Genomic DNA, 18,395 nt, shown 5'->3' on the forward strand with positions numbered 1-18,395 from the left:
AGGTTTTTTTTTACTACACTGTGGCTATTGAGAGATGGCAGAATTCACTTGGAATCCTTGTGGCTTATCATTACTTCAAGGTATGAGTGAGGAGGACAGTGAAGACCAGCCATGATCGCAGTGAATGGTGGGGCAGACTTGAAGGCCCAGGTGTCCTCCTCCATTTTCTTGTGGATCTCTCCACATATATAATTTTGAGATCAAAGGGGAAATTTATTTATTTATTATGATAGAGTGTTATATAGGCCCTTTGAGCCATGTCACTGAGCAATTCCCAAATTTAATACAAGCCTAATCAGGGGACAATTTACAATGACCAATTAACCTACCAACTGTTATATCGTTGGACTGTAGGAGCAAACTGGAGCACGAGGTGGAAACCCACGTGGTATAAACTCCTTACAGGCAGTGGCGGGAATTAAACCCAGGTCGCTGGTAAAGTGTTGTGCTTCGGAGTCACAAATGACTTCGTAGTCCAATATTAATGTTTGCATGATCTAAGGTTCAAGAAATTGTATCTCAACGTGAGACTCATCAGAAGATAGATTAGGAAAAGGTGAATCACAAACTTTACAGTAATCTCATTGTTGTACCTGCTCCTTTGTTCATAAAGTAGGCAATGAGGCATCTCATGACAGCCTGGTGTGCAATTACAAGCACATTTCCTTGTCTCTCTAGTTCCATGATGACTGGCTCCACCCGCTGAACCAAATCCTGGTAGCTCTAAACACAAACAGACAGATTATGATGGACATTCAATGTAGAAAAACAAACCTAAACAAAATGGTCTAGAATGGGTGCAGTGTGAAGTAGAACAAGACAATATATAATCATGGCAGAAATATTTGACTCACTTTTCTCAATTAAACTGCCAGAACCTATTATCTACAATTAAGTACATTACATTAATATTTTTAACATGCACACATACCTATTTCAACAGTGAAAGTACATAAACCTGACAATTATCAACAGATAGAATTATGCTGTGTGGAAATAGACCCTGCAGCTCAACTGATGTATGCCAACCAAGACGCTCACTCAAGCTAAACTCATTTTGCTGTGTTGGACCCATATTCTTCTAATCATTTCCTCAAATACCTTTTAAATATTAGACCATAAGTCAAAGGAGCAGAATTACACCATTTGGCCCTTCGAGTTTTCTCTGCATTCTCTGCTGATTAATTATCCTTTGCAACTACATTCTTCTGCCTTCTTCCTGTAACCTTTGATACCCTGACTAATCAAAACCATATCAACCTTTGGCTTTAAATATTATAATTGTACCTGCCTTGATCACTTCTTCAAGCGCTTATTATGTAAACTTGTCACACTCTGAAAAGTATGCCCCTTAGTTCTAACCACAAGAAATTCTGCAGATGTTGTTAATCTGAAGCAACACTCTCAAAAAGTGGCAGAGAAACTCAGCAAGACAAGTATCTATGAAGTGTTAAAACATTCATGTGTATAATTGCAGATAATAGACTCTAGCAGTTTAATGAACGGTTTTGGCCCAAAAAGTTGACTGTTCATTCCTCTCCATAGAAGCTGCCTGACCTGCCGAGTTCCTCCAACATTTTGTGTATAATGCCCCTTAGTTTCCATTTAAATCCTTCCATTTCACCTCAACCTATGTCCTGTAGTTTTAGCTGCAACTATTCTGTGAAAAAGACTATCTATGCCCTTCATAATTTCAAAATTCTATAAGGACACCTCTCAACCCTTTCACTCCAGAGAAAACAGTCCACATAACTCAAGCCCTCCTTGTAACTCACAGCGACATTCCTGTAACTTTTTTCTGCACACTCTCTAGCTTAATCACAATATTCCTACACTTTGGCAACCAGAGTGCACAATATTCCAAGTTAACTTGACCAATATTGATTTGTACAATGTCCCATCTTCTACACTCATTGTTTTGATCCATGAGGGCAACTGTGCCAAATGTCGTTTTCATCATCCTGTGTTAATATTTTCAGCTCTTATGTTAGAGTTTTGACGTCTACACATTTTATTTTCACTTGTGAGTGTGTTGGCAGGTTTTAGGTTTGTTGCTTTTAAAACAATCCCTTGTTGGGCTTAATTAAACCAGACACACAGTCCATCATAGGTAAATACTTCCTTTGCGAGTATCATTCAAATGTCCACTGTGGGATTCTTTTGAAGATTCAAGGTATATTTATTATCAAAGTATGCATGTAGATTCCAACTCTGAGATTCATCCTCCCACAGGCAGCCACAAAACAAAGAAACACCGTGGAACACACACAAAATGCTGGAGGAACTCAGCAGGTCAGGCAGCGTCTATGGAAAAGAGTAAACAGGCGGGGTTCTGGGCTGAAACCCTTCATGAGGACTAGAAAAAAGATGAGAAAACAGAGTAAGAAGGTGGGGGGGGGAGTGGGCAGTAGGGAGAGGAGGAACTAGTACAAGGTGCTAGGTGATAGGTGAAACCAGGAGCAGGGAGGAGTAAAGTAACGAGCTGGAAAGTAGGATAGGAGAGGGTAAAGGACAATGGAAGAAAGGGAAGAGGGAGGATATGGGCAGGTAAGGAAATAGGTGAGAGAGAGAAATGGGAAAGGGGAATTGTGAAGGGGGGGGTTGCAATTACCAGAAGCTCGAGAAATTGATGTTCATGCCATCAGGTTGCAGACTACCACGGAACCTGTACAAACACCCAATGCACGAGAAAAAACAAATTACGCAAACAACAAAAGCCAACGAACAACACATGGAACATCAACATCAAACCAAGATTCAATATCAGTAAGACCGAGGAATTGATTGTGCACTTCAGGAAGGGTAAGACAAGGGAACACACACTTGTTCTCATAGAGGGCTCAGAACTGCAGAGAGTGAACAGTTTCAAATTCCTGGATGTCAGTATCTCTGACAACCGAACCTGGACCCAACATATTGATGCAGCTATAAAGAAGGCAAGACAAAACTATATTTCATTTGGAGCAACACGTACAACAAGCTGAAGGAACTCAGCAGGTTGGGCAGCATCCGTGGAAACGAGCAGTCAACGTTGACCTGCCCGACCTGCTGAGTTCCTCCAGCTTGTTGTATGTGTTGCTCTGACCCCAGCATCTGCAGTGTACTTTGTGGTTATATTTCATTTGGAGTTTGAGGAGATTTGGTATTCCACCTAAAACACTTGCAAATTTCTACAGATGTATCATAGTGAGCATTCTAACTCACTGTATCACTGTCTGGTATGGAGGGACGACTACACAGGATCAAAGTATGCTGCACGGAGTTGTAAGATTAGTCAGCTCCATCACAGGTACTAGCCTCCATAGTATCCAGGACAACTTCAAGGAGTGGTGCCTCAAAAAGGTGGCGTCCATCATTAAGGACACCCATCATCTGAGGAAATGCACTCTTCTCATTGTTATTATCAGGGAGAAGGTACAGAAGCCACAGTCAACAATTCAGGAACAGCTTCTTCACCTCTGCCATCAGGTTTCTGAGTGGACATTGAACCCCTGAATAATATCTGACTGCTTTTTATTTCTATTTTTTGTACTACTTATCTAGTGTATATATTACATACATATATCTTAATTCATTGCTGCTTACTTTCTATATTATCCTGTATTGCATTCTACTGCTGCTGCAAAGTTACAAATTTCATGAACTCTGCCAGTGATATTAAAACGGATTCTGATTAAGATTCGGTTCAATTTAGTATTCAGGGAGCTATGTAGCTGTACCCCAGTGTCCCTCTGTTCAATACTCTCCAGGGCTCTGCAATTCACTGTGTAAGCTCTATTCTAGTTTAGCTTCACAAAATGCATCACCTCACACTTATACGAGCTAAATCTCTCTGTCCACTCCCTTATCCACTTTCCAGACAACCCCCTTCACTGTCCACTGCACTACCAATCTTGGTATCAGCTGCAAACTTACCATCTACATCTGATTGAAATCAATGTCAAGTTTGTTGTCATCTCCACAAGTCCCTGTGTGCACGTGTGCGATGAAAAACTTACTTGCAGCAGCTTCATAAGCACAAAACATCAGAAAAGCATCATTCACAAGAAAAACTAACAAAATGTACACAACACACACAAAATGTTGGTGGAACACAGCAGGCCAGGCAGCATCTATAAGGAGAAGCACTGTCGACGTTTCGGGCCGAGACCCTTCGTCAGGACTAACTGAAAGAAAAGCAGTAAGAGATTTGAAAGTGGTGGGGGGAGGGGGAAATGCGAAATGATAGGAGAAGACCGGAGGGGGTGGGATGAAGCTAAGAGCAGGAAAGGTGATTGGCGAAAGTGATACAGAGCTGGAGAAGGGAAAGGATCATGGGACGGGAGGCCTCGGGAGAAGTGGGGGGGAGGAGCACCAATTTTTTAAACAAGGAAACACAACTAGAACAAAAAGTCTGTTTTAATACAAAGTTATTAAGGATTACTGGGGTTAAGGCTACTGGGGAGAGTTTAAACTCAAATTGTTGGGGGGTGGGAACCAAACTGAAGAGACTGGGGAAGAAGAGTTTAGCTCACAAATAGAGAAAGCTCGGAGACAGTGTGAGAGGGAAGATAGGCAGGTGATAGAGAAGGGAAGCGTTCAGACTGAAGGTTTGAGATGTGTTTATTTTAACGCAAGGAATGTTGTGAACAAAGCGGATGAGCTTAAGAGCGTGGATCATTATTTGGAGATATGATGTGGCGGCCATTACAGGGACTTGGATGGCTCAGGGACAGGAATGGTTACTTCAAGTGTTGGGTTTTAGATGTTTCAGAAAGGACAGGGAGGGAGGCAAAAGAGGTGGGGGCATGGCACTGTTGATCAGAGATAGTGTCACGGCTGCAGAAAAGTTGGACACCATGGAGGGATTGTCTAAGGAGTCTCTGTGGGTGGAAGTTAGGAACAGGATTGGGTCAATAACTATACGGGGTGTTTTTTTATGGGCCACCTAATAGTAACAGGGATATCGAAGAGCAGATAGGGAAACAGATCCTGGAAAGGTGTAATAATAAGAGTTGTCGGGATGGGAGATTTTAATTTCCCAAATATCGATTGGCATCTCCCAAGAGCAAGGAGTTTTTATGGGGTGGAGTTTGTTAGGTTGTTCAGGGAGGTTTCTTGACACAATATGTAGATAAGCCTACAAGAGAAGAGGCTGTACTTAATCTGGTATTGAGATATGAATCTGGTCAGGTGTTATTGGAGTATAAAAGTATAAATTGTAACTATGAAGTCAGTTATTTGCTATGCATGTTCTCAATTTAGTAGAATGAAATGTTAGGAATGTAGAAGACAATGGTGTGTTAATGAGAGGTAGCTAAAGAGCTAAAGAAATGTAGATTAGAACATTGCTCAGTTCTGAGTTTATTATTTGCTATGCACGTACCCAATTTGGTAGGAGACTGAAGTCTTAAAAATGTAGAAGACAATGGTGTGTTAATGAGAGGTAGCTAAGAGATGTAGATTAGAACATGATTAAGCCAATTGATAGGAACAATAGGGACAGGATGTACGTGTAGTACATGTAATACGCAACTATAGATCGATTACATATGCTAATACAACTGGACAAATACTATAAAAAATGCTGTGTCCGGAGATCGGGGGGGGGGGGGGGGGGGGTGGGGGGGGGCAATCAGCGACTAGCTCAATGACTGTCTCAGCTTTGATTTGCAAATTAAAGTTTAACCCTTCTTGAAGAATCTTCTGTGTCTCTTGGTCATTTGCGAGGCACGAGAAACCACAACAGTGTCAGAATTCAGTGGGAGAGCATTTTGGAGATAGTGATCATAATTCTAGCATTGAAGAGAGATAGGAACAGACAAATTAAAAACGCATTTAATTGGAGTAAGGGGAATTATGAGGCTATCAGGCAGGAAACTGGAAGCTTAAATTGTAAACAGATATTCTCAGGGAAAAGTACAGAAGAAATGTGGCAAATGTTCAGGGGATACTTGTGTGGAGTTCTGCATAGGTATGTTCCAATGAGACAGTGAAGTGATGTTAGGGTACAGGAACCGTGGTGTACAAAAGCTGTACTAAATCTAGTCAAGAAGAAAAGTTCAGACAACTAGATAACGTTAGAGATCTAGAAGATTATAAGGCTAACAGGAAAGAGCTTAAGAAAGAAATTAGAGAGAGCCAGAATGGGCCATGAGAAGGCCTTGGCAGGCAGGATTAAGGAAAACCCCAAGGCATTCTACAAGTATGTGAAGAGCAAGAGGATAAGACATGAAAGGATAGGACCTATCAAGTGTGACAGTGGGAGAGTGTGTATGGAACTGGAGGAAATAGCAGAGGTACTTGCTATAATGTACTGGTTATGCACAGGAGTACGTTCAGCCAGAGACTCATTCCACCGAGATGCAACACTGAGCGTCATAGGAAGTCATTCCTGCCTGTGGCCATTAAACTTTACAACTCCTCCCTTGGAGTGTCAGACACCCTGAGCCAATAGGCTGGTCCTGGACTTATTTCCACTTGGAATAATTTACTTATTATTGTTTATTTATGGCTTTATATTACTATATTTCTACACTATTCTTGGTTGATGTGACTGTAACAAAACCCAATTTCCCTCGGGATCAATAAAGTATGTCTGTCTGTCTGTTAATGAATACTTTGCTTCAGTATTCACTGTGGAAAAGGATCTTGGTGATTGTAGTGATGACTTGCAGCAGACTGAAAAGCTTGAGCATGTAGATATTAAGAAAGAGGATGTGAAGGAGCTTTTGGAAAGCATCAAGTTGGATAAGTCGCTGGGACCAGAAGAGATGTACCCTAGGCTACTGTGGGAGGCAAGGGAGGAGATTGCTGAGCCTCTGACGATGACCTTTGCATCATCAATAAGGACTGGAGAGGTGCTGGAGGATTGGAGGGTTGCGGATGTTGTTGCCTTATTCAAGAAAGGGAGTAGAGATAGCCCAGGGAATTATAGACCAGTGAGTCTTACCTCAGTGGTTGGTAAGTTGATGGAGAAGATCCTGAGAGACAGGATTTATGAACATTTGGAGGGGTATAATATGATTATGAATAGTCTGCATGGCTTTGTAAAGAGCAGGTCATATCTTACGAGCCTGACTGAATTTTTTTGAGGATGTGACTAAACATATTGATGAAGGAAGAGCAGTTGATGTAGTGTATATGGATTTCAGCAAGGCATTTGATGAGGTAGCTCATGCAAGACTTATTGAGAAAGTAAGGAGGCATGGGATGCAAGGGGACATTGCTTTGTCAATCCAGAACTGGCTTGTCCACAGAGGGCAAAAAAGTGGCTGCAGACAGGTCATATTCTGCAGGGAGGTCGGTCACCAGTGGAATGCCTCAGGGATCTGTTCTAGGACCCTTACTCTTTGTAATTTTTATAAGTGACCTGTGTGAGGAAGTGGAGGGATGGGTTAGTAGGTTTGCTGATGACACTAAGGTTGGAGGCGTTGTGGACAGTGTGGAGGGCTGTCAGAGGTTACAGCAGGATATTGATAGGATACAAAACTGCGCTGAGAAGTGGCAGATGGAGTTCAACCCAGGTAAGTGTGAGGTGGTTCTTTTTGGTAGGTCAAATATGATGGCAGAATATAGTATTCATGGTAAGATTCTTGGCAGTGTGGAGGATCAGGGATCTTGGGGTCTGAGCCCATAGGACGCTCGAAGAAGTTGCGCAAGTTGAATCTGTGGTTAAGAAGGTGCATGGTGTGTTGGTCTTCATCAATCGTGGAATTGAATTTAGGAGGCGAGAGGTAATGTTGCAGCTATATAGGACCCTGGTCAGACCCCACTTGGAGTACTGTGCTCATTTCTGGTCACCTCACTACAGGAAGGATGTGGAAGCCATCGAAAGGGTGCAGAGGAGATTTACAAAGATGTTACCTGGATTGGGGAGCACGCCTTATGAGAATAGGTTGAGTGAATTTGGCTTTTTCTCCTTGGAGCGACGGAGGTTGAGAGGTGACCTGATAGAGGTGTATAAGTTGAGAGGCATTGATCGTGTGTACAGTCAGAGGCTTTTTCCCAGGGCTGAAATGGTTGCCACAAGAGGACACAGGTTTAAAGTACTGGGGAGTAGGTACAGAGGAAATGTCAGGGGTAAGTTGTTTACTCAGAGAGTGGTGAGTGCGTGTAATGGGCTGCCGGCACAGTGGTGGAGGCAAATACAATAGGGTCTTTCAAGAGACTTTTGAATAGAAACATAGAGCTTGATAAAATAGAGGGCTATGGGTAAGCCTAGTAATTTCTAAGGTAGGGATATGTTTGGCACAACTTTGTGGGCCGAAGTGCCTGTATTGTGCTGTAGGTTTTCCATGTTTCTGTCAGTTGTACTGTTTCTATACTCAAGTGATTAGGGCTGCGCTGAATGGTTCAGGAACTGAATGGTTTGAAAGAAAGTCACTGTTCCTGAAGCTTGTGACATGGGAAAGGAAGGGGAAAAAGGCCAGAATATAATGGTAGGTAGGGCAATCACAGGTCTCCAATTTGAAAAGCTACTTTGATAATTAATACACTTCTCTTTACTTCAACCCTTCCCCTCTCTCGATTTCAACTATCACCCACCACTTGGACTTCTCCCTCCCCTCCCCCCCTTCATACTCTGACTTCTCATCTTTTTTGCCAGTTCTGCTGAAGGATCCCTGCCCAAAATGTCAACTGTTTACTTTTTTCTATTGATGCTGCCTGACCTGAGTTCCTCCAGCATTTTGTATGTTAAATGCACTTTGAATCTTTGAAGTCTTAACTACCACTCCCTGCTGCCTTCCACCAAGCCAACTTTGAATTCACTTCGATCTCTCACCGCTGGATTCAATGTAACTTAGCCTTATGGGTCAGCTGTAAACACATGTCTACAGTCAAATACAAACATATCATTTTGGAATGTACTAATTATACTCTTGCCATCAGAGTCACTGTAGGAATTTGAAGTGGGGGTTAAAATAGCCTTGCGGCACAGCATTCAAAGAGAAACTGAACTGCATCTGTGTGTTTAGACGAGTCCCCAACATATAATTTCACATAAACTGAAGACTGTAACTCTGAGGAACAGATTGGCATACAAGCAGAGCCTAATGTGCGTTTTTATTGAAGTTAATTGAAACAGTTCAACCTCATCAGATTCTCATCAACTATACCAAAGATAAGCAGATATATAAATATTACCAAAAATATAAATATTCAGATCAGTCTTTATTGAGAATACACACTTGGAGGTGTGCTCTCAAGGTACAAATATACATTAAAAAAAGTTCTCTAATTTTAGTGCATCCACAGAAAGTGGTCATTTTATTAGGTACACCTGCTTGTTAATGCAATAATCAGCGAATTACGCGACAGCAACTCAATGCATAAAAGCATGCAGACATGGTCAAGAGGTTCAGCTTCTGTTCAAACCAAACATCAAAATGGGAAGAAATGTGATCTAAGAAATTTTGAAGTGGAATGATCGTTGGTGCCAGATGAGGTGATTTGAGTATCTTAGAAATTGCTGACCTCGTTCCAATCCGACCTTGTTAGTGGATAATGATTTTGTAAAATTTATGAAGGGCCAGATAACCTTTTTTTTTAAAAACACTAATACGTCATCAGATATTTCATCCCAGGTTGTCTGGGATGCTATGAAAGCATATGAGGGGTCAAATTATTTCATTTACTGCAAATCTTAAAAGACTCTTTTTTTAGAGCGACTAGATCTGATCAGTCAGATTAAAGCAATAGATCATCTATATGCCCAGACTAAAAATCCTGAACTGTGCAAGAAGCGAGTAGAACTTCAAACTAAGTTTGACCTTATTTCTACACAACCAGTTGAATGTCAACTTCTTGAAAGCAAGAGCTGATTCTATATCCATGTTGATAAATCTGGTACGTTTTTAGTTGACCAACTGAGATGCTCTAAAGCTAAACAACATATTAAAAAAATTCAAATCGGAAATGGGAATATTACTTCCAATCATTCTGAAATCAATGATACATTTAAAATTTATTATTCTTGACTTTACACCTCTGAATCTTTAAATGATAATATTTCTGTTGCCCATTTTTAAATAGTTTAAACATTCCTTCGCTCTCCTCTGATTTTAAAGCAGAACTCAATGAGCCATTATCACTAGAAGAAATATCCTCTGCCATTTCTGCATTGCAGTCTGACAAATCTCCTGGTCCTGATGGGTTTTCTGCAGAATTTTACAAATCATTTTTTTCACTACTTTCATCTCAGTTATTATTAGTTTTATCTGATTGATTTAAAGATGGTAAATTACCATCATTTAATGAGGCATGTATTATTCTTTTACCCAAAAGGGTAAAGATCTAATAGAATGTTCTTCGTATAGGCCAATTTCTCTGTTAAATATTGATGTTAAAATTTTAGCTAAAGTCTTGGCTCGTAGATTGAAGAATCAAACCCTCTATTATTTCTGAAGACCAAACTGATTTTAACAAAAATTGTCTTCCCCTTTTTAATATACAATGCCTATTTAATATCTTATATGCACCCTCAACTGACACTCCTGAATGTGTCATTTCTCTTGATGCGGAGAAAGCGTTTGACCGTGTGGAATGAAATTACCTTTTTGCAGTTTTAGAAAAATTTGATTTTGAACAAAGTTTTATTTTATGTATTAAATTGTTATACTCATGTCCCACCTCTTCAGTTTTGACTAACTCTCAGCAATCCCAGTCCTTTAGCTTAAACATGGCACCTGACAAGGATGCCCTTTAAGTCCCCTACTTTTTGATTTGGCTATAGAGCCATTGGCGATTGTATTTCAAAGTTGTCCGAATTGACAGGGATTTGGAGGGGAGGTATTGAGCATAAAGTTTCTCTTTATGCTAACAATCTTTTATTTTTTGTATCAAATCTGTCTACTTCCCTACTCCCAATGTTTTTACTTCTTAATCAATTCAGCCAGCTTTCGGGTTATAAACTTAATTTACACAAGAGTGAACTCTTCCCTATTAATAGAGAAGCACAAACATTAGTATTTCATGGCCTCCCTTTCAAAGTAGTTAATAATGAATTTACTTACCTTGGTATTACATTAACAAGGAATTTCAAGAACCTGTTCCGAAAAAATTTTACTAATCTTTTAAATTCTACGTCTTTGGTAGGTTGAATTAATGTTAATGTTACTAAAATGTATTAAATTTTTAAATCCTTAAATTTCTTAAATTTTTATATTTATTTCAGTCCTAATCAATTTTTATTTCTGAAGCTGTTTTTGACTTGTTAGACTGTTATCATTTCATCCTATCTATGGAAGGGCAAACGTTCTAGACTCAATAAAGCTCACCTTCAAAAATCTAAAAAAGAAGGCGGTATGGCTTTTCCTAACTTCTGTTCATACTATTGGGCAGCTAATATTCACTGTCTTACCTTTTGGTCCTTCTATTATAATCAGTCTGATTGTCCAAAATGGGTGACAATGGAGTTGTCATTGTTTCTCTCTCTCCAGTCCTATTCTGCATAATCATCTTATTCAACCTTCTACACAAGACTCAACATTTCATGATTGGCATAGAAAAGGCATTAGGCATTTTGAAAATCTTTATATAATCGTTTTGCAACTTTTCAACAATTGTCTGTAAAATTTAATCTACCTAATACTCATTTCTTTAGATACCTTCAAATTAGACATTTTATTAACCCCTTATTGTCTAATTTTCCTGAGATGCCCAAGAAAAATGCAATGGATAAATGTATTAATCCATTAGGTAAAGGCTTAATATATTTTACTTGTGTTAATGACCTTGAGGAGTGTTCCCTTTGATAAAATTATAACTGCATGGGAGTATGACTTAAATATGTCTTTATCTGATGCAGTTTGGGATTCCATTCTTAAGTCAGTTAACTCAACTTCCTTATGTGCTCGCCACTGTCTTTTACAGTTTAAGGTTGTACATAGGGCTCACGTGTCTAAATCTAAATTGTTGCAGTTTTATCCTGACATTAGTCCTGTTTGTGACAAGTATAAAGTGGGCGAGGCTGCTCTTATTCATATGTACTGGGCTTGTCCTAGTCTAGAGAAATTCTGGAGGGAAGTCTTTTCATCTCTATCTTATATTCTTAAGTGCCTCTTAGAACCTAATCCTCTGATTGCCCTTTTTGGTACCTTGTGTGAGGCAGATATGCACCTGAGTCAGACTAAACGTCGAACACTATCTTTTGCTTCTCTTTTGGCGAGGTGCTTAATCCTCCTCAGGTGGCACCCACTCACGCTCAATGGCTTAATGATATTATGTCCTGTTTAGACCTTGAAAAAATTCATTATTCACTCATCAATTCAGATATAAAGTTTCAAAAGGTGTGGGGACCTTTTCTCAAATACTTTCATAACACCCTTTTAGATTAAGTCTATTTTTTCAATCCCTCACTTTCAGCTTTTTTTTTAAAAAGTTTTATTGTTTCTTTGATGGGAATTATATTATAGTTTTGGTAGTAGGCATTAAATTTTTTTTCTTATATATTACAGCTCTGTGGGATTGAATGTTCCAATTAATTTTTTTTACATATTGTAATGGTTGGCCTGGCTTTCTGTTTTGGGAGGATGGGGAGGTTACTATCTCTATATGATCTTACTTTGGGTGCTGTTTCCTTATTGTTATGAACTTTATATTTGGTACATATATTTTGCACTGTATTAATTTTCATTTTGTACTTGGGTTTTTTTGCCTGTAGCTGTTCTGTAGAAATGCATAAAAAATCAATTAAAAAAAGAAATTGCTGATCTCCTGGGATTTTCACACACAACGTTTACAGAGAATGGTGCGAAAAAGACATCAAATGAGTCAGCAGTTCTGTGGGCAAAAACACCTTGGTAATGAGAGAGATTGGACAAACTGGTTCAAGTTAACAGGAAGGCAACAGTAACTCAAATAACCACGCATTACAACAGTGTGTGCAGAAGAGCATCTCTGAACACACATATCGAGACTTTAGGTGGATTTGCTATAGCAATAGAAATCCACAAACATACTTAGTGGTCACTTTATTTGGTACAGGAGATTGTGGTGCATCCACTTCAAGGTTCAACATGTATATCTTATGATCATGAGATAAGATAAGATTCAGCCCATCGAGTCTGCTATACACTCATGGCTGATTTCTTTTCTCAACCCCATTCCCCTTCTTCCCTCTTCCACACCCCCCATAACCCTTAAACCCCTGACCAAATCAAGAACTTGTTAATCTCTGCCTTAAATACACCCAATCACTTAGCCTCCAGAGGCATCTAAATTCCACAGATTCAACCCCCTCTAGCTGAAGAAATTCCTCATTTCAGTTTTAAAGGGATGTCCCTCTAATCTGAGGCTGTGCCCTTAGACCCTGGATTCTCTTATGAATGGAAATACCCTCTCTACGTCACCCTATACCGGGGGTCGGCAACCCGCGGCTCCGGAGCCACATGTGGCTCTTTTACGTCTGTGCTGCGGCTCCCTGTTGCTTTGGGAAATAATTGGTTGTGGCGACCCTTTTCCTGGCACATCCGAACCGACTCACAATAAGATAGCCTACGGGGGTTTGCGAGCACAGAGCTTTGGAGCCTCTGCGCCATGGGGGGGGGGGGGGCAGGTTGAGGGAGGCTTAAAAGTGAGGCTGAAGATTTCGAATAAAGTTTTTTTCCTTCGACTGCAGTTACCGACTCCGTGTCGTAATTTTAGCGCTGCGTGTAGCACACCGCTACATGGTCAGTATTTAATTAATATGTATTTTATGTTAGTTTGTTAGTTTTTGAAATGTAAATCTAAATTTGAAGATTATGGTGATCTTGTACAATCTAAATAAGACGTTGTGGCGACGCATTTCCTGACACATCCGAACCGGCTCACAATTAGCCAGCGTTCAGGCTAAGGGAGATAGCCTACGGGGGTTTGTGAGTACGTGTCTTTTGCAGCATCCGCGCCCATGGGGGGCGGGTTGAGGGAGGCTTAAAAGCAAGGCTGTTTAGTTCGAATAAAGCTATCTTTGACTGCAGTTTACTGACTGCGTGTAGCAACCGCTACAACGTGTTTTTATCGCTGGCTGTCCAGAGGGGAGGTGCTGAAACGCTTTGTCGCGCGTCTGGAAGAAGTGAAAACTTTCCTGGGCAGCAAAGGGCTCAACTTTCCTGAGCTGGAACAGCCAGAGTGGCTGGAAAAGCTACACTTCATGGTAGACATGACAGCGCACCTGAACACGCTGAACACAGCTCTTCAACGGGGTAAGGACGTACAGCCCTGCACATGTTGGAGGATGTTTTGCATTCGAGCGCAAGTTGACGTTGCTTGCCAGAGATTTACAGAAAGGCACATTGTCTCACTTCCCCAATTTGAGAGAGTTCAAACAATGTCACGACATGATAAATTCGGAGTATTTACATTCTGCAATCATCGCAATGCAAACATCGTTTGGGAAACGCTTCTGTGAGTTCAGAGAGGAAAAAAACACATTATCCTTCCCGGTCACTCCCCTAAGCATCGATCCATCCCTACTGAATACGACTGCATTGTCAGGTGTGAGTCAACCTGAAGAAGTATGATAAATATTTTAATTGCGTATTATTTTACGTATATTCATATGTTTTCATTGTTCAGTGAAATAGTCCTTTTATTTTTCAGGTTGACAGCTGGCTGACGTTATTTTTGGTTTGCTGCTGGCGGCAAATTTAAGTTTGGCGTTTTTCATAAATACAAGAAGGACTCAAATAGACGTTGAGTATTTTACTTAAAAGTAACCTTCAACCCAACGTCTTTTTTTCGGAGTTCAAAATGTTTTTGTTGCATGCAGAAATGTAATTTCGTTTTCTCTGCAGGAGTTCATCAATTTCATAAATGCAACACATTATAGTTTGTTTATACATAGCATAAAGGCAAAACAAAACGTTGTATGCAGTGTTATTTCATTTTAAATGTCAAACGGGTTTTGCGGCTCCCAGTGTTTTCTTTTCTGTGGGAAACGGGTCCAAGTGGCTCTTTCAGTGGTAAAGGTTGCTGACCCCTGCCCTATACAAACAAGCCTTTCAGTACTAGGTCCCCTGTCATTCTTTTAAATCTGCTTTCTTCTGCCACCTACTGGCAGGCACACTGCTGGTGTGTTGAACTGTATGAGAAGTACTCAAGTAGGTAAAGAGAAAACTGAATCAAAGGTTAAGCATATAATATTTCTTAAGAACAGAGCAAGGGAAAGAAGGGGGAAGGAAGAGAGCAAAAGCTGTGATAGAAAAGAAGGCAAAAGAGAGTAAGTGACCAAAGGATTAGCACTAGGCTAAAGGGAATGGAACAGGAACATATCAAAGAACAAAAGACAACAGGATCAACAGGTTTATCAATACTTATCAGAAGGAATTATGATGTGAGTTGGTTCAAGGCAGAGAACAGAATGCAGCAATCTGTCTATTCAATACAATGTGTCACTCCTCAAATTTCTATTGAAAGTATAAAGAGTTAATTACACTGCAAAATGATTTGGGAGCTGAGGGTTTTACCTACAGCATGCAAAGTGCGTGTTTACATTGAACTAATAAACATGAGATAGAATGAGGGAGTTGCTGTTCCTTGTTGAAGGCATTGGACAGTGAACAAAGAAGAGTTAAAAATTGGCTCTGACATATGCAAATATGAGGTGAGTCAGCGGTCAGGGTAATGACGTATGAACCCTTCCCTTTGAAATGCTGAAAGAGAACAAGCAGAGCTCACCTCAAATTCCACAACCTGTGGACTCACTTTCAAAGACTCTACAACTCTTGTTCTCAGTATTTTACTTACTCACTTTTTTATGGCAACTTGTCTTCTTTTGCATATAAACTGTTTGTCAGTCTTTGCGCTTAGTTATTCATTGCCTAACATAAATGAATCTCAAGATAGTACAATACTGTGCAGAAGTCTTGGGCACTTAAAAAATTCTGTAAAGCAAAGATGTTTTCAAATATAATTAAAAGTTTCTAAATATCAAAATAATTACTATAAAGAGCAGTAAAAACATAAATCAAATCAATATTTAGTGATATTTATCTTTAAATCAATTCCCTTGGATACACTGTCATGCAGCTTTATAAGAAAAGCAGCTGGTAGGTTTTTCCAAGTATCTTGGTGAACTTGCCACAGTTCTTCTGCAGACTTTTAGGCTGCCTCGCTTGCTTCTGTCTTTCCACGTAATCCCAGAGAGCCTCAATGACATTGAGAACTGGGCTCAATGGAGACCATACCATCTGAAACCATATAAAAAATCTAGGGTACCCAAGACTTTTGTACAGTATTGTATATGATGATATGTACATACATTGATGATAATTTTATTTTGAACGTTGAGTTGAGAAGATGCGCTTGCTAGTGACATCATGCTGAAGGTTGTATAATCAGCAGATGTGTTGAAAAGAAAGGTACTTGGTCAGGACAAGGTGAACTCTGTCTTGGAAGAAAGTGAGTCGATTCCAGTGATGCTACAGGTGATAGCAAGAAGTCTCTCATTAATGTAGATGGCTCCCAGGATAAGCAGCAAAATGTAAGTTGGGAGGTCTCTGTCCATTAACAGTACTGCAGACAGTCAGACAGACTGCACTTAATGTTCAGTAATCCACTCCCCTAATGCCAAATACTGGTGAATGTATCAATGATAGGCTGTGTCGGGGTCATGCATCTGTACTCTATCTGCATTGTATTGTGTTGTGCGTTTACTATGTTAACTAATCACATGGGTGGGGGGCTGTGGCAAAAAGTGAAGGGAATAAGTTATGTACAGTATTCGTGCTTTGTTCTGGGCAGTTTAGTTTGGTTCTGGCGACTGCAGGGTGTCATGTCTTTTGTTGACTGTTTAATTACGTTTAATTGCATTGCTTCAAGATTGCATGTTTTGCTAGTTGTTAATAAAGGATCAAATACATTTCTTCCACTTTGTGGAACATCATTACTGGAGAGATTAGAGGGAGCATCATTCAAGGATAACAACTCATAATAGGTTGCCAGCAGTGGCAATTGATTTGTTGGAATTGACTACTAAAGGCTGCTTGATCCGTACCTCTCCTCCTGGGTAACGGTAATGGTACTTGTCCTGGTCTCGCAGTGCAAATTCATCTGGATACTTGTCCTGAATTTCACTGTATGTCAGCTCCTCGCAAACACCCTGGGAAATGAAGTTAAACACATATTACTAATGACACACTTCACATCAAGGACAAAACATTTCAAAGAGCTTCCAGGCTGAAAATCAATGTTAAATTAGAATTTGAACGCAAAACAGGGAGCAGATCATAGTTATTATACAGCATGTAAAAATGCTCTTTGTGCCTATGTTGGCAGTGGAAACATGGCGACACTTGCGGGCTGCCCCCAGCACATCCTCGGACTGTGCTGGTTGTTGACGCGTTTCACTGTATGTTTCAATGTTTTCATCTATATGTGACAAATAAAGCTAATCTTTATGTTTATATATACCTCTATCAGGTCACCCCTCAATCTCCTATGTTCCAAAGAATAAAGTCCTTCCTGGACAAACACAACCTCTCCTTGTAACTCAGACACCCAAGTGTAGGCAGCATTGTAGTAAATCTTTTCTGCATTCTTCTTGGTGTTATAACATCCTTCCTGTGAAAGGGCAAAGATGGTGGGCTATGGGAACAAGGAAAACCAAAAGCTAGAAGAACACATTGGGTTGAGCAGCACTCTGAAAGCAAAAGTAGAGTTCAACATTTCCTGCACGAGGACTGCCAAGGAAAAAGACGGGATTGGGATAGAGGCCAGAAGACCTATCATCCCTTCCCGATCTGGTTCCATCTGTCACCAGCCTTCACGTTCAAAGGTTTTTTAAATTAGATGTTGAGCCAGAACCAAGCATTCAGAGGGACGAGTCCAACTGGAAAAATGGCAGATGAAATTTAATGCAGATAAGTATGAGGTGCAGCACTTTGGGAGTACCAACTCAGGAGCACAGTAGAACAGAGGGATTTAGGAATACAGTTCAATAATTCATTAAAATCGGCGTCACAGGTAGATAAGGTGGTAAAGAAAGCTTTTAGCACACTGGCCTTCACAGATTCAGGGATAGAGTACAGGAGTTGGGATGTTACATTGAAGTTCTACAAGATGTTGGTGAGGCCTAATTTGGAATATTGTGTGCAGGTTTGGTCACCTACCTACAGGAAAGATGTAAATAAGATTGAAAGAATGTAGAGAAAACTTACAAGAATGTTGCTGGGACAGAAGGACCTGAGTTGTAATGAAAAATTGAATAGGTTAGAATTTTATTCCCTAAGATGCAGAAGATTGAGAGGTTTGATAGAGGTACAGGTGACCCCCAGTTTTCAAACGTTCGCTTTACAACAGCTCGCTGTTACAAAAGACCTACATTAGTACCTGATTTTGCTAACCAAAGAGGATTTTTGCTCTTACGAAAAAGACACCCACTTTATACTTGTGCTTACCCCGAGAAAGACTAGCATGACCGTGAAGCCTAGTGC

At 40.2% G+C, this 18,395-nt stretch overlaps 1 protein-coding gene across 2 annotated transcripts in view; it reads right to left on the reverse strand.

Moving 5' to 3' along the window:
* Positions 1-18,395, reverse strand: part of LOC132380954 (6-phosphofructo-2-kinase/fructose-2,6-bisphosphatase 2-like) — a 129,659-nt gene that overhangs the window by 55,377 nt on the left and 55,887 nt on the right. For both annotated transcript variants that reach the window (XM_059949976.1, XM_059949975.1), the window contains exons 10-11: positions 16,958-17,062; positions 594-723 (exon numbers count right to left, since the gene is read on the reverse strand). In XM_059949976.1, the coding sequence (XP_059805959.1) occupies positions 594-723; positions 16,958-17,062 (235 nt within the window). The remainder of the gene's footprint in view (positions 1-593; positions 724-16,957; positions 17,063-18,395) is intronic.

The sequence above is a fragment of the Hypanus sabinus genome, chromosome 25 (genome assembly GCF_030144855.1).
Source record: "Hypanus sabinus isolate sHypSab1 chromosome 25, sHypSab1.hap1, whole genome shotgun sequence".
Lineage (NCBI taxonomy): Eukaryota > Metazoa > Chordata > Chondrichthyes > Myliobatiformes > Dasyatidae > Hypanus > Hypanus sabinus.